The sequence below is a fragment of the Passer domesticus genome, chromosome 1 (assembly GCF_036417665.1).
Source record: "Passer domesticus isolate bPasDom1 chromosome 1, bPasDom1.hap1, whole genome shotgun sequence".
In the NCBI taxonomy this organism is placed as follows: domain Eukaryota; kingdom Metazoa; phylum Chordata; class Aves; order Passeriformes; family Passeridae; genus Passer; species Passer domesticus.
Genome location: NC_087474.1, coordinates 129777217 through 129789912, shown reverse-complemented (window position 1 = coordinate 129789912; position 12696 = coordinate 129777217). Strand labels below are relative to the sequence as shown.

At 37.1% G+C, this 12696-nt stretch overlaps 1 protein-coding gene across 2 annotated transcripts; it reads right to left on the bottom strand.

Annotated features, from left to right (window-relative positions):
• Positions 1-2140: 2140 nt before the first annotated feature.
• LY96 (lymphocyte antigen 96) lies at positions 2141-9791 on the bottom strand. 2 transcript variants are annotated; one of them, XM_064389483.1, is made up of 5 exons: positions 8548-9791; positions 7431-7520; positions 6418-6546; positions 5486-5538; positions 2141-2247 (listed from the first exon to the last, which is right to left on the bottom strand). In XM_064389483.1, the coding sequence occupies exons 1-5, from the start codon at positions 8639-8641 to the stop codon at positions 2239-2241; spliced, it is 375 nt and encodes a 124-aa protein (XP_064245553.1). In that variant the 5' UTR covers positions 8642-9791; the 3' UTR covers positions 2141-2238. The 2 variants fall into 2 exon arrangements, with proteins under 2 accessions (XP_064245553.1, XP_064245545.1); XM_064389475.1 differs by lacking the exon at positions 2141-2247 and adding an exon at positions 3933-4521.
• Positions 9792-12696: the final 2905 nt, after the last annotated feature.

The window sequence follows — 12696 nt, the reverse complement described above, 5'->3', positions numbered from 1 at the left end:
ATTTATTGTATGACATTTCTTTTGGCTTTTTGGTTTTGGGGGTTTTTTAAATTTATATTACTGAAATTGTTAAACTGCCCTGGTATGCTAAAAATATAAAAATTGTGGGTAATACAGTGAAAAGTCTAAATGGAATGTGACTGAACAGAACGTGTTTAAGAACTAAACCAACCTCATAATCAGTTTGGAGGTACTTCAGCAAAGATGCCAAACTTCTCAGAGAAAAAAACATTCAGTGGATGTGTGCAGTTGGCAGAAGTTACAAGTTAAGAAAAAAAATACAATCTACTCTGTAGCTCTCAAAGGTTTTGTGCAGCACAAGGAAATGGGCAGACAGAAATCTTAATACTTAGTACAGAAATATTTAGTACAGTGACTCTTCCCTCCTGTGAGCAAACAGCCAGGCTCACTATTAAAAGGTTTGCTTTTCGTTATGTCAGCAAGAAATTATTTTAGCAAGAACTTTGAATTTAAAAACACAATACTCATAGCTAAGACAGACTTTTTTTTCAAACAGCTAAAGCTCAAGGAAAAAATATGTTGTGGGGTTTTGTTTTGTTTGTTTTTTTCCCATACGGAATCTTTGGGAAGCTGTTATACTTGGCCAAATATATGCATGCGTATGTATGCATATATATATATAAATACATGCATTTCATATACATATATTTCTCTTTTTGCCAGCAATAAAATGTATCTTGAAGAAAAGAGGTTATGGACATACCCATCTACTGCAGCCAAGGGATCCACAAGGGTGCCTGGGATCCACAACACAAGTACGTGTGCACAGTGACTATTATCAAAGATTTCTAAAATCCAGTAATTTCTATTGACAGCATTCTTGCTGACTTTCCAAATTTGCTTTCTCCTGTCCTCTCTCCCCTAAGCTCTGCAGGCAGGCAGGAACCCCCTCCCTTCCCTCCCTCCTTCCTCTCTCTTCCCATTAGAAATGTCACTACCCCATCTGCTGCCCCTGAGCTCACTCGGGCTGGCAGGCACTCACAGGCAGAACGAAGGAGCTGGAGTCATTCAGCATAATGCGCTACACACACCCTTCCAAGGCAACTGCTAGCACTTTCCACCAAGAAAAAAATGTTGTGCAGAAGGGATTTATGCTGCTGTGGTTCTCCTTTGATGCCTGTGAGACACATCAGGACACGTCTCCTCCATCATTAAATCCAACTCCTTCTTGCTGCAGAGACCATGTAGTTTATTTGTTCCATCTCAGTGTCTGTGCTTTGTGTCATCCAAGCTAAGTGGTGACCGAGGGAATTGCTTCCCTGGACACAAGAGATGCTGCTCTAATACCTGAATTACATGGAATTATCTTTGTGCATCTATCTCAAATGATGTTACCATTTCAGCCAACAAATGTACATGTTATTGTGGTCAGCAGGTTTTCACTCACTTGAAATGATGAATACTTTATGGTTTTCATCAAATAAAACTGTAATAACACAGCTCAAAGTGTGCAGTCTTATTGGAAACCACATTGCACAGGAACTGCTTCTTCTCATAATTACATATTTGGCAACAGAGGGTGAGGGGGTGAAGAAAAGCTCTTTTCCCATCTGCAGAAAATCCTGACAGCCTCTTAAAAACAACAGTAATGAGGGAGAGAAAAAGAGGTGTTTGTGAAGGCTTTAGATATTAATTTCACATAAATACGCCAAACACAAAACCTTCCTTGATTTACTTTTGTTTGCATGGGAGGAGGCTTTGCACATTTCACTGGAACTCCTGGTAAAATACAAGGATCTCAGGGCATGTAGCTCTCACAGAATGTTTTAAGAAAGAAATTTTATTTGGTTTATTTCACAGTGTTCACACCATTCCAACTCCAGTCAGAGACAGAAAATGAAGAAGCAAAAAATGGATCGAAGTTTACTGGACCAATAAAGTGAAGAAAAGGGAAACATTCAGATCAGTCTTCACGGAGCCCAAGTAGCTCACTTCATCCAAGGGAAACTCCTCTTTGCTGTGGAGCCCTGAATATGGCCTCAGGGTAGTTTGGAAAGGAAATAAATGATAACTGTTGTCAGCTCTGGACAGCAGAAGGAAGGATGTAAAACTTTTTAAAAACTCTGTCCCAGGAACCAGACATGAAGAGTAAAGCTTTGCCTTCAGCTCAGCCCTTCACCCTACAGTATCACAGCAACTTCAGGGTAAGCTGCTTCCATGATCTAACATTTTACAAAATCTGTATCTTCTTGTCCAGGGGAGAATGTGTTGTGGCAGTCACCAGCACTGGAATAAGAGAGAATTTCCAGTCATAAAAGTAGAAAACTTGAGGCCTTTGAAAAGTCTTTGCTTTATAAAGTGTGGCTCCTGTGCTCTGCCTTGCTGTCCTATGCTGGCATGTACAATTATAACCCTTCAGCTGGAGATCTATATTAAAAAAGTCTGCAAGGCAAGATACTGAGTGCATATGTTTATCTGAAAATGTCTCTGTTCAGAGACAGAAATTCTATTTGTACCTTTACATGTACGGTAAATTTTCTGTAACATCCATAAAGCATTAGAACACGCTTATGTAAAAGAGCACATGAATGTCTTTGATCTCCAGAAGTGTTAATCTCTCTTACTTGTGTTACTTGCTGCTTAATAAACAAAATATTTCTCCTAACACCCCAAATAATTCAGGCCAAAAAAAAACTCAGGACACCTTGTCACTGAAGATGATTTTGAGACTTATGGTTGCTGAATGCCATGAAATGAATACACAGGGACATAATAAGGTAAGACTGTTCCTTAGGTCAATGATTTGAAGCAGACACTATTTGAAATAAGCAAAACAGAAGAAGAAAGGTAAGTATTGCTTGTCATGCTCTCAGGCTGCTTCTTGACTGGTATTTCAGGTTAGGAATAAATTGATCACAACTGTAGTAAATCAGTTCAAACATAAGCAGAACATGCTGTGATACTCCATCTTGGACTAATCCTGGAATGGTCTGTGGACTGAGTGAAAGCAGAGATGCTTTGCCACCATCACTTACATGTAATCATGGTTTCTAATCTTCAGTCATTATGTAGTTCTACTTCTGTTTTTACTGACTCTTAATCATTTTGCTTTATTTAGCCAAACTACCTATGATTAAAACCAAGTTTTTAAACGGAATATCTACAAACGTGGGTGTGGAGTTTTTTCTTGAGTTTTCTGATACCAAGTTTAAAAATCATCTTTCTTTAGGTATAGAATGAGACTAAAAGCTTCACTTCTAATTTGCATGCTTGGTATTTAGCAGTCTGAAAGAGGTTGATTTGTTCTGGCTTTTAATTTTTCCCAGGCATTTGAAAGCAATCTGCTAGACAGCATGAAATAGTAGCCAGCACAACATGCAGCTTCAGCAGCGTCCTGTTAGTTGGGGAAAAGTCTCTGAACTCACGAAGTTCACCAGCCCTGCTGTCTGGGGGCTGAGCATGAAAACAGGACAGCACTTTTCCTAAGGAGAAAACCTCATACTCCACCAAAGTCTGACTGAAGGTTTTGGGTGCAGAGGAGCATTAGAAAGGGCAGGTGGAAACTCAGTGTTGGCTGCCCAAGGGGCAGAAGCTACAGGAAAACTTTAGAAATTCCTTAGAGGAATAACTGAGGAATAGATCAACCTGTTGTGTGACACCACCCTCCCGCTTCTGGAGGACACAGTTTGTGTAGCCTCTGCCCCTCGGATGCTGAGCAAGAGCTAAAAACATTCTAAGGGATTGCAGTTGCAGCTCTGGATGGCTAAATTCAGCTGCATTGTATCAGTGTAACCGGAAAAAAAAAAAGTGTTCCACTTTGGATGTTATCCACATCAGCTAATACCACATAACAAATTATTACTCCTCTGTTTCAGCTTGGTGTAAACAGAGTAGAACAATATGAAACATCTGAAGGAATATCAGAAAATAACAGGAGAATAAAAACCATCTCTTAAACTGATTGTACAAACAAGTTTTATTGTTACAAGAAAAGAAAAAAAAAAAAAAAACAAACAAACCAAAAACCACCCCCACCACCTCACAGCAGGGTTCCCAAATTCAATTGCTGTGTTATTTTAAATTGAATACTGATGAACTTCTGATTCTGGCACTTCAAAACTTCAAAACTTCTTGATTACTTTAGCTCAGCCTGAAGCACTCAACTTTATTGTAACTCAAGGCACAGCACCAAAATGCAAGACCAGCCTGACATCTAGTCAGCGTAATTCTGTGGGTTAATCAGGATGCCTGATTCCCAGAAATTTTGGGCACATTGACTGAGCAACAAATTATGGTTTTGTTACAAATGAGAAAGACTATATCTTATAGCTTCCCAGACAGCACATGATGTATTCTGCCTCAGGAAATTCAGTGTGCATATTACTTCACAGCTTGGATTCCAGTTGCTCACAGAAGTGACCTCCATACTCTGGAATTTTTTTGAGAAGTTTGTTGCTCTCAGAAAGGATCTTGTTTTACTATCATGGTGAAATTCAAGCATATGAGCATATTATTCTCAGAATCATCAGAGAATGCTTGCATAACAATAATATAATTGCCCTAAAACAAGCAAGGGGAAAAAAAAGAAAATTAGTCCACAATACTGCCTGCTCTTGTCTAAGTGGCTTCTTGGAATGGTTCTGGTGATTTCTGTTAGAACTGAAAAAGACAGATTCCCATCAGGGACTGTTCTCATAGGTATAGTCAGGTATATAAGTGCATGAAAATAAAACAGTGTTCAACTTCCTTCTCATGGCCAGATTACTGAGGAACAGCATTTCCTGGTCTAGCACAGTCCCATCAGGAAGTGCCAGGTCTACCACAAGTTCCTCATCGACAGGAGGACAGCTCATGGCAGAAAATGTTCCTGTCCATTCCTAGCTCTGGGGCTACAGAGCTGTTGGACTGTTGGAGGCCCATGAGCTAAGGGGGATGGTGGAGATTTTGGACCAGTAGGAGCTCCTTAGAGACATTTTTAGGGATTAATAGGATTGATAAGGGTCTTGGAAAAGCTCAGACAACTGATGAGGCTGTTGGATGAGAATGGCTTAACCTGAGGACTGGTGCTGCCCCTGGTTTAACAGTAGAGCACTGCTTTTACTTTTTGGATATTGTTGTCCCGTTTCAAATCTTTGAAAATGGTTTCATGGAGTAAAAGGGCAGCATGTGAAGAGAATGTAAAATAAAGAATGAAATGGGCAAAAGGAATATGAATGGATTTACTCAAACGGGTAAAAAGAAAGAGAATAATTTACCAAACAAAACTGAATAATTAAGGTGACATTAACTGATTACTTTGGTCTTTTATTTTATAAAATAAAGGAAGAATGATAGAGGAATAATAACCTTAGAACATCTAGCATTTCAGAGATGCTACCATTTTATTGTCATCAATTCTATTATAAGAAAGTTTTCTGACATTTCCTCTTCTGTTTTCTAGTTTGGGTGAATATCTCTCTTCAGAAAAAAAAATATATACCTGTAAATATGTGATTTTACTATTATACAAAATGTTGAAAAGTACCTTTGGAAATGCTGTTCTTGAGCCTTTAATGTCAAATGCTGATGCAAGTGTTTCTGAAAAACAGAGATAATAATAATATAAAGAGTTACTTAACCATAAAGCCATCAATCAGACTGCCTAAATAACTTCAAAGCAATGTGGCATATCTCTCAGCAGCAGTTGCCAATGTCATTTACCCTTTCACTGATAAAGCCCTCATCTGGTTCTTCTCTCAGAGCTCTCACTTTTTGTTGAAACCACATTAGAAAATAGAAATTAACCACAGTGCTCCTGCAACATCTCCTCCAGACAAATCCTACTGTGATAACTCCAGTAATTTAACTTGTAATAGTAGTTCACTTGAATGGTAACTGAAGAGAGCTGATACTGATTTTTGAAGAAAGGAAAACATACTGTATTTTACCCTCCTTACAGGTCTTTTGGCCTTTAGTCTGACATCCTACCTGAATTCTCTGAACCTGAGCCTGTATTGTGTTAATACTTGTTAGCCCCTACCAAAGGATTAACTCTCCTCTACTGGAAAAAAAAAAAAAAAAAAAAAAACCCAACATCATATGTAGGTGTATAAAATCTCTTAAAAAACCCATCCAGACACATATCTAATAAACTTTGTTCTGGATATTAGTAGAGCCCACAGTGCCTCTCAAGTTTCCTGTTCAGTCCAGTCAAATGCAATCTTTCCGTGTCATTTTAGAGATGTTCACAACAAGTGTCATCATTGGATGAAGGATATTAGTAATCCTCATTTATAGAGACAGAAACTGCAGTACAAGGATGTTGAAATAAAGAATTTGAATATTTTCTACTTCAGCAGGGTTCTGGCACTGGAGAATTGCCTGCTCTGAGGTCTGCTGCCTGCCAAGCAAAGTCTAGATTGTGGAGATAAAAATCTGTTTGCATGGGCTGATTGCACCATGTATTTTCACACCAACCTCCTTTCAGCGTTCCGCACACTGAGTATTCATCGTCAGCTCCGCTGCAGAGGAGTTCTTTCCAGAGGAGTGCTTTGGCACCATCATACCAGACATTGAAGACAATCTTCAAAAAGTGGATGTCACTTCCTAATTAAAACATTGCAACTAAGAAAATGGTAACTGGTGGGGAGGAAAAGCATATATGGAGACATGCTGTTTAGAAAAAAACTAGATTTTGCCAATATATTGTATTTTTGTAACACTCCCACAAAATTAAAAAGGTATATATCTTGAAAACTGCTACTTCCAGAAAAAAGAAAAGCTATTGGTGTTTTTAACAACAAAAAATTAGTCTTAAAAATATTTGGGAGAAAAATTTCAAAGTCTGTTTTAATTTCTTTAGTAAAGGAAACAGAGTTCATTCAGCTCCACAGCTAACCTAAACAAGTGCTCAAATGAAGACCTTAGTTTTAAGCAGATGTTGCAAAGAAACTATCATGAATGCATCATAAAGATGTCCTTCTAGGGAAGCAAACCTAGTGTAGAAGGGGAAGTTTATGATACAGCCAGGTCCTAAACATTTCATTAGCTGAGGTTGCTGGCTTAAAGATCACAGTTAGGCAGTTAGGTTTGCACACAAAATCCAGTACCATCTCCAGGTTCTGGAACAGGCATATTTTTCATAGAAGTCCTGCCATAGTTGGATGGCCTGATGATACTCTCTCTCTCTTTTAAAAGTCTTGGCTCTTGTCCAGACCAGAAGACCAAAACACACATACACCTAAACTGTCACAGATTGGCATTTACAGTGACAGTCTGCATGCAGAGCTCTGGTAACTGCTCCAAGTAAAACTCAAACATATTTTCACAAATCATCATTTCTCTCCATAGCTATAGTTTAACCATTCCATTTTTAACCCCAGAAACCAATTTCCTAAATAACACAGCATTTAGGATGAAGTGTCAGTTTTTCACTTGTATTTAATTTTCAGCATTTCCAAAATATAATTATCTAGTTAAGAGAGACTCACTTGGAATCCAGGTAAGAGCAGCCTTCCAGGCAGATTTGTTCATCGTGCTGCAAGGTGTCAGATTAAACATGAAATCATGAGCTGTAGAATCTACAGAAAAAAAATCATTTCACATTGATAGTGTGAATAGGCTTCGCCATAAAAATAATAAGAATATACAGTTATACACACAAAAATACAAATTTTTAAATGCATTTAATACATATTTTGTATCATTGATTGTACATTTATTATGTATCAAATACATATTTTAAATGTATTTAAGATATATTCTATAAAATTGCTCGATATAATATATGTGATAAATATTAAATATGTTTTTAGTTATATTATTAATTATTTTTACATTTAGAAGGCAAAAACCAGTATCATATTTCTTTAAGCAAAGAGAAGTAAATTTTTGGTTGATGATATTTTGCACACAAATAACAGAGATAAAAGTACCTTTATTTCTCTTTTGAAGATAATACAAACTTTTTATTAGCACTAAACCAGCATGGTCTTCTACTGAAAATATCCCTACTTATGCTAATCATGCTGACAAAAACTAAAAATATTTTTAATGCATCAGCATATTTTTCAGGTAATGTAAATGAACCTTTGAGTAGATTTGCTCTGTGACTGACCCACCTTGCATTTTTAAAATACGCAAAATATCAGCCCATGACACAGACAGGGCAAGAGGGGACACACCATGCTGTCTCAGAACCTGATTGATACCACAGCCTGACAGAATATGACATTCCCTCTTTTTTTTCCACATACTTCAAGCTTTTGATTGTAACATACTGGTTAACTCAATAGGTATAATTTTTACAACAGAGTACTTGCAAAACTAGTTTAAACCCATTATCTTCTTACATTTCCTGAACAAAACCATGCCTATTTTACTTGAGAATAAAATTCTCTCTCTCCTAGCTGCTGGAACCAGCATTGTGGTAGGATTTATGCCTATGAAGTAAAATTCTTATACCAGGGTGATTAATAACAGAAATATACTTCTTTATCTTTTTCTGTATTCCTCAAAGAAACAAATTTGAAAGAAAATTCACAATCCCTCAGACTACAGTAATTATCCTGCAAATTTAACAAAAGGATTACCTATTTTTTTACTTACCACAAAAAGTATATGACATTTCAAGATCTGATGATGTACAAATGAATTCACTGACTCCAGGGGTGAATAAAATGAAAAAAAGGAGTCCAAACATAGTTACTTTTTTTGCTCAGTATTCGATGGTATAAAACTTCATTTGGGAGAAAAAGGAAGCAAATTCAGCACAGTCATCATCAGTCACATGTCTTCGGGGAAAGTTCTGCTATTTATCAAATTCTCTGCAATCTTTGTTAATTCTACTGCAGCACTGTCAGTTATCATCACACTAAATTTTGTTTAAAAAAAGAATTCCTACTTTTCTTGTCACATTTTCCTCAGACAATGCAGCTGAAACCAAGAGTGAAAAATTAAAGAGACAACTGTGTGAAATGGGGAAGTGAAATGACATTATGACTACCAGAAGCACGTAATGAGCAAGTTTAGTTGACTCATCAGGGGTAAGATTTCTAAAGGCATAATTTCACACACAGAGTTTCCTGCACATATTAAAGAAGAGAAAAATCCAGAACTGATGAAAAACCAAGTCCATTCTTTTATTTTTATGGTAGTCAGTACCTCTCATGGTTTTCATGTGAGCTTCTTACAAAGCTCACTGTGCTTTAAGAATACACCAGACATCTGAAGGAATGCAATTAGATGATGTATTTCAAAGGGAGCTGAATGCAACCATCTGATGTTATGATTTGCACAAAAACCATGACTGATTGTGCTCAGAGATGGGGGTAATTCCTAGATTAATTAAGGAAAGGGAAAATTTAATTAAAGCTGCCTGAAAATACCAAATAATTAACTACTACATGAAATAATTTACAAAATAAGACAAAAATTTGAAAATTTAATGCAGCTAGAGAATTCTCTTTAGTATTTCCAAATCTTTCCATAGACCACAAGAAGAGTCCCACTGGCCTGACAGACTTCAAAATTTTAAGAATTTTTCAGTATTTGGCTTTTTAGTGGGAATTCAAAGTTATATTTTGAATATAATATATATATATACCTTCCTGACAGACCTCCAGAGTACATACATCATACACAGATTTTTGCTGTTGTTTAGCAGGATGCTATAAAACATATAAGTTCCTTGTTATCATAGCAATAACACAGTTCTGTTTCAGGATGGACAAATTTTGCTTAAAAATAGTAAGACATACAGTGAAATTGAAATAAATCCGGAAGGCTGTAATAGTTGGAAAAAAGAAATGCAGTAGTGAGACAGTCACAAAGCAGCAATGAAACAGCTATGAAAGAAGAGCTACCTTTTGCACAGACAGCCAAAAAATATTCCTTTCTGCCACAAAACCAGTGGTGTGAAGGAGTTTAATCTGTGAAAAGCCAAGCCAGGCTCTCTGCTGAGTCTTCTGTCAGTCCAACAGGTTTAGCACAAGCCCCAGGTCAGTCTGAAGTGAGCAGGGGGTGGCAATGACCATACCCCACTGATGTACAAGATTTCCCAGCTGAACATGGGTCCCTCTGTGGCCAGCCTTGGTCTGGCATTGCTGCTCAATGCGTTGGGTGGCTGATGCACTCATGGGCAGAGTGGAAAGAGCACTGCAGATTGACAAGATTTTACATAAAGCTCTCTTAATATGAAAGAAGACAAACTCTCTGCTGAATTGACTTTCTAAACCTGGTTCAAGCATGGGTGTTTTTTTTCAGATACTTGCTGCAGAAAAGTTATAGATGAGGAATGAGTCCCCCCTGGTGGCTCAACAGACAGACACATGCAGAAACCTCCTGCTCCTTCCTTATTGCACTTTTATTGCACAAGATTATTCCAATGCTTTAAAAAGTCAGTGTAAGAAAGCTCAGTTAAAAGTATCTGGCTGGCTAAATGGGAAAACAGGAACAATAAGTACGACTGGTATCATAGCTAAAATATCCTGTATGACCATGAAGCCTACAACCTTGACCGCTGTATTTGGTCAAACTGTCATTAAATTAAAATATCCTAAATTATTTTTAAATACTTTCAGCAAATTCTGTTTTAGATGCTTGTGGCATTTCATGCCAACATCAATGCTGCTCATAGAAGTGATGTCTTGTGATGATCACTGAAGTCCCAAACCACTGTACTAGTGGTGTGAAGCATTTGTTCTGTTCCTTTCAAGTCAGTATGAGGATCACTGCAGAAGATTATAAAATTCTATACCCTTTAATTTTACAAAATCTTTTTTCTTTACTATCCTTTGCTTATGTATTCCAATCCAAAAGCAAGGCAAAAAGGAAGGAGAAGTGGAAAGAGCTACACAATAATGTTACTTCACTGGGGTTTTGTCAGTGAAATACTTTGTTTATTTTGAAATCCTTTGCAAGTAAATTCAGTAGGAACCAGCTCTCATATCCAATTAATTGTACATAAATTCAAGTCTAAAGAATTTAGAACTTCATACCTATGACTTTTAATTTTGCTACATCTGAGATGTTGAGAATAGAAGTTTATTCCAAGGTTCCTCACTGATTTGTGGTTAAAATCCTTAAAATAATTAATGATATTGTTATCTTCTTTCTCAGTGCATCCAAGAAGTGCTTAACTTACTTTTGATTGCTTTTCAAAATAATCACTTTGTATTTCGATTGTTGGCTGCAGATGAGTACATTGACCAGGTAAGCACTTATAAGTCATTAAAATCTCTCTCAGGAAAGAGTTATAATATGCATGATTGTAATACTCCATCACAGAAAAATAAATAACAGTACACCAGTATAACAGGGGAAAGTACTCAATTTCAAAGTGTTAGGCAGACAAAATTAAAGATTATATCCTAGCTTTTGGCATGTAACAAAATTTCACTTTAATGGAAAACTCTTTTAAGACATTAACCACATTTATTAAATAAAGACGTAATAATAATTTTCCTTGCAGGACCATTTGTGACTTTTTGAAGTAGATAGTTTTGCATCTGGAAACAGACATTTATTCCTTCTGATTCTGGGTTTAGGGTTGATGCTGAAGGCACTGTAATGTACAGGGGCCCTATATAAGGCATAAAACTGCATACACAAAATAAAAATACACTCAACTATTAGCATGAAGAATAGAAAACTGTGGACTCTTCTCAAATCCCCTCACCCTATCTTTGACAATGTTTATAGTGGAAATAGAAAGTCATGTCCAGGGATACAATAAAGAGGTAGAGGATTCATTTCCTCTACAGGCAACTGATTAAATGCTTGGGAGTCCAAACCAAGAGCAGGACACTGGCACATATCCAGTGGTGCACTGGTAGCATTTGAGGAAGAGTTTTTGAAATATAGAAAAAGTGCTGTGCATTACACTGAATATGCTTTGTTAAATGCTGTATGAAGTTTGGCTCAGTGATTTGATTTGAATACATCCCATTAAACCACTGGAGACTATTAAAATGTAGCAAACACATACCAGGTGCTATAGTTTTCCTGTGCAAACTATTATGTTGGAAATAACTCCCTGCCTCTTGCCAGTAGCCTTATGGTTTATTCTCTGCAAGCCAAGTTTAGGACTAAAAGTTACAGTTGTACCCTAAAGTATTCATTAAACTATTAAAATTGCCAAAAAGAAAAGAAAGAAGAGGATGAAGGGATAAGAAAGGGAGATGTCCTACCTGAGGCTCACAGTATGCACACTACAGCAACACTTTCCATGCTGGAATTCTAGAAAGGGAGACAGCTGGACATATTTTGTGGCTGTTTGCTCTTGTTGTCTGCTATTCCCTGCTTAAAATAGCTGCTTGCTGAGGTCTGTGTAGCTCTGGGATAATCTTATTATAGTGGATCCAACTCACAGCTAAGCACACTTGTCCCATTTCTCATGCAGGCTGCAGCAGGCTATGCTGTACACTGGGGAATGAAGAAATCCATGGTATGAGACATGAAGAAATCTGTGGTATGGCCACAGAACTCCAGAGCAACCAAATTACAGCAGCTTACCAAGTTTCCACCCTATTAAGTTACATTGAGCAGTTGTAATAATTCACGTCTGCTCTTAATTTTTACAGCACAAAAAGACTTCCATGAAGTTTCCATCACCTAAATCAAGCCTTCATGGTTCCATGAAAAAATTTACAGGTTTTCTTCATCTTTGCCAGTATGATGACTTTGGTTTGTAATAAAGCAAGGTCCAGTCAAATTAGTTAACTATTAATTCTACAGAGAGTGGTTAAGAGCGTGAAG

Bases quoted from the DNA above. Each gene is read 5' to 3' on its own strand.
- LY96 (XM_064389475.1), bottom strand. From the start codon at position 8,641: ATGTTTGGACTCCTTTTTTTCATTTTATTCACCCCTGGAGTCAGTGAA. The intron at 7,521-8,547 runs GTAAGTAAAAAA...TTTTTTCTGTAG, and splicing joins AATGTCATATACTTTTTGTG to ATTCTACAGCTCATGATTTC. The intron at 4,522-5,485 runs GTACTTTTCAAC...TGCTTGTTTTAG, and splicing joins CAAGAACAGCATTTCCAAAG to GGCAATTATATTATTGTTAT.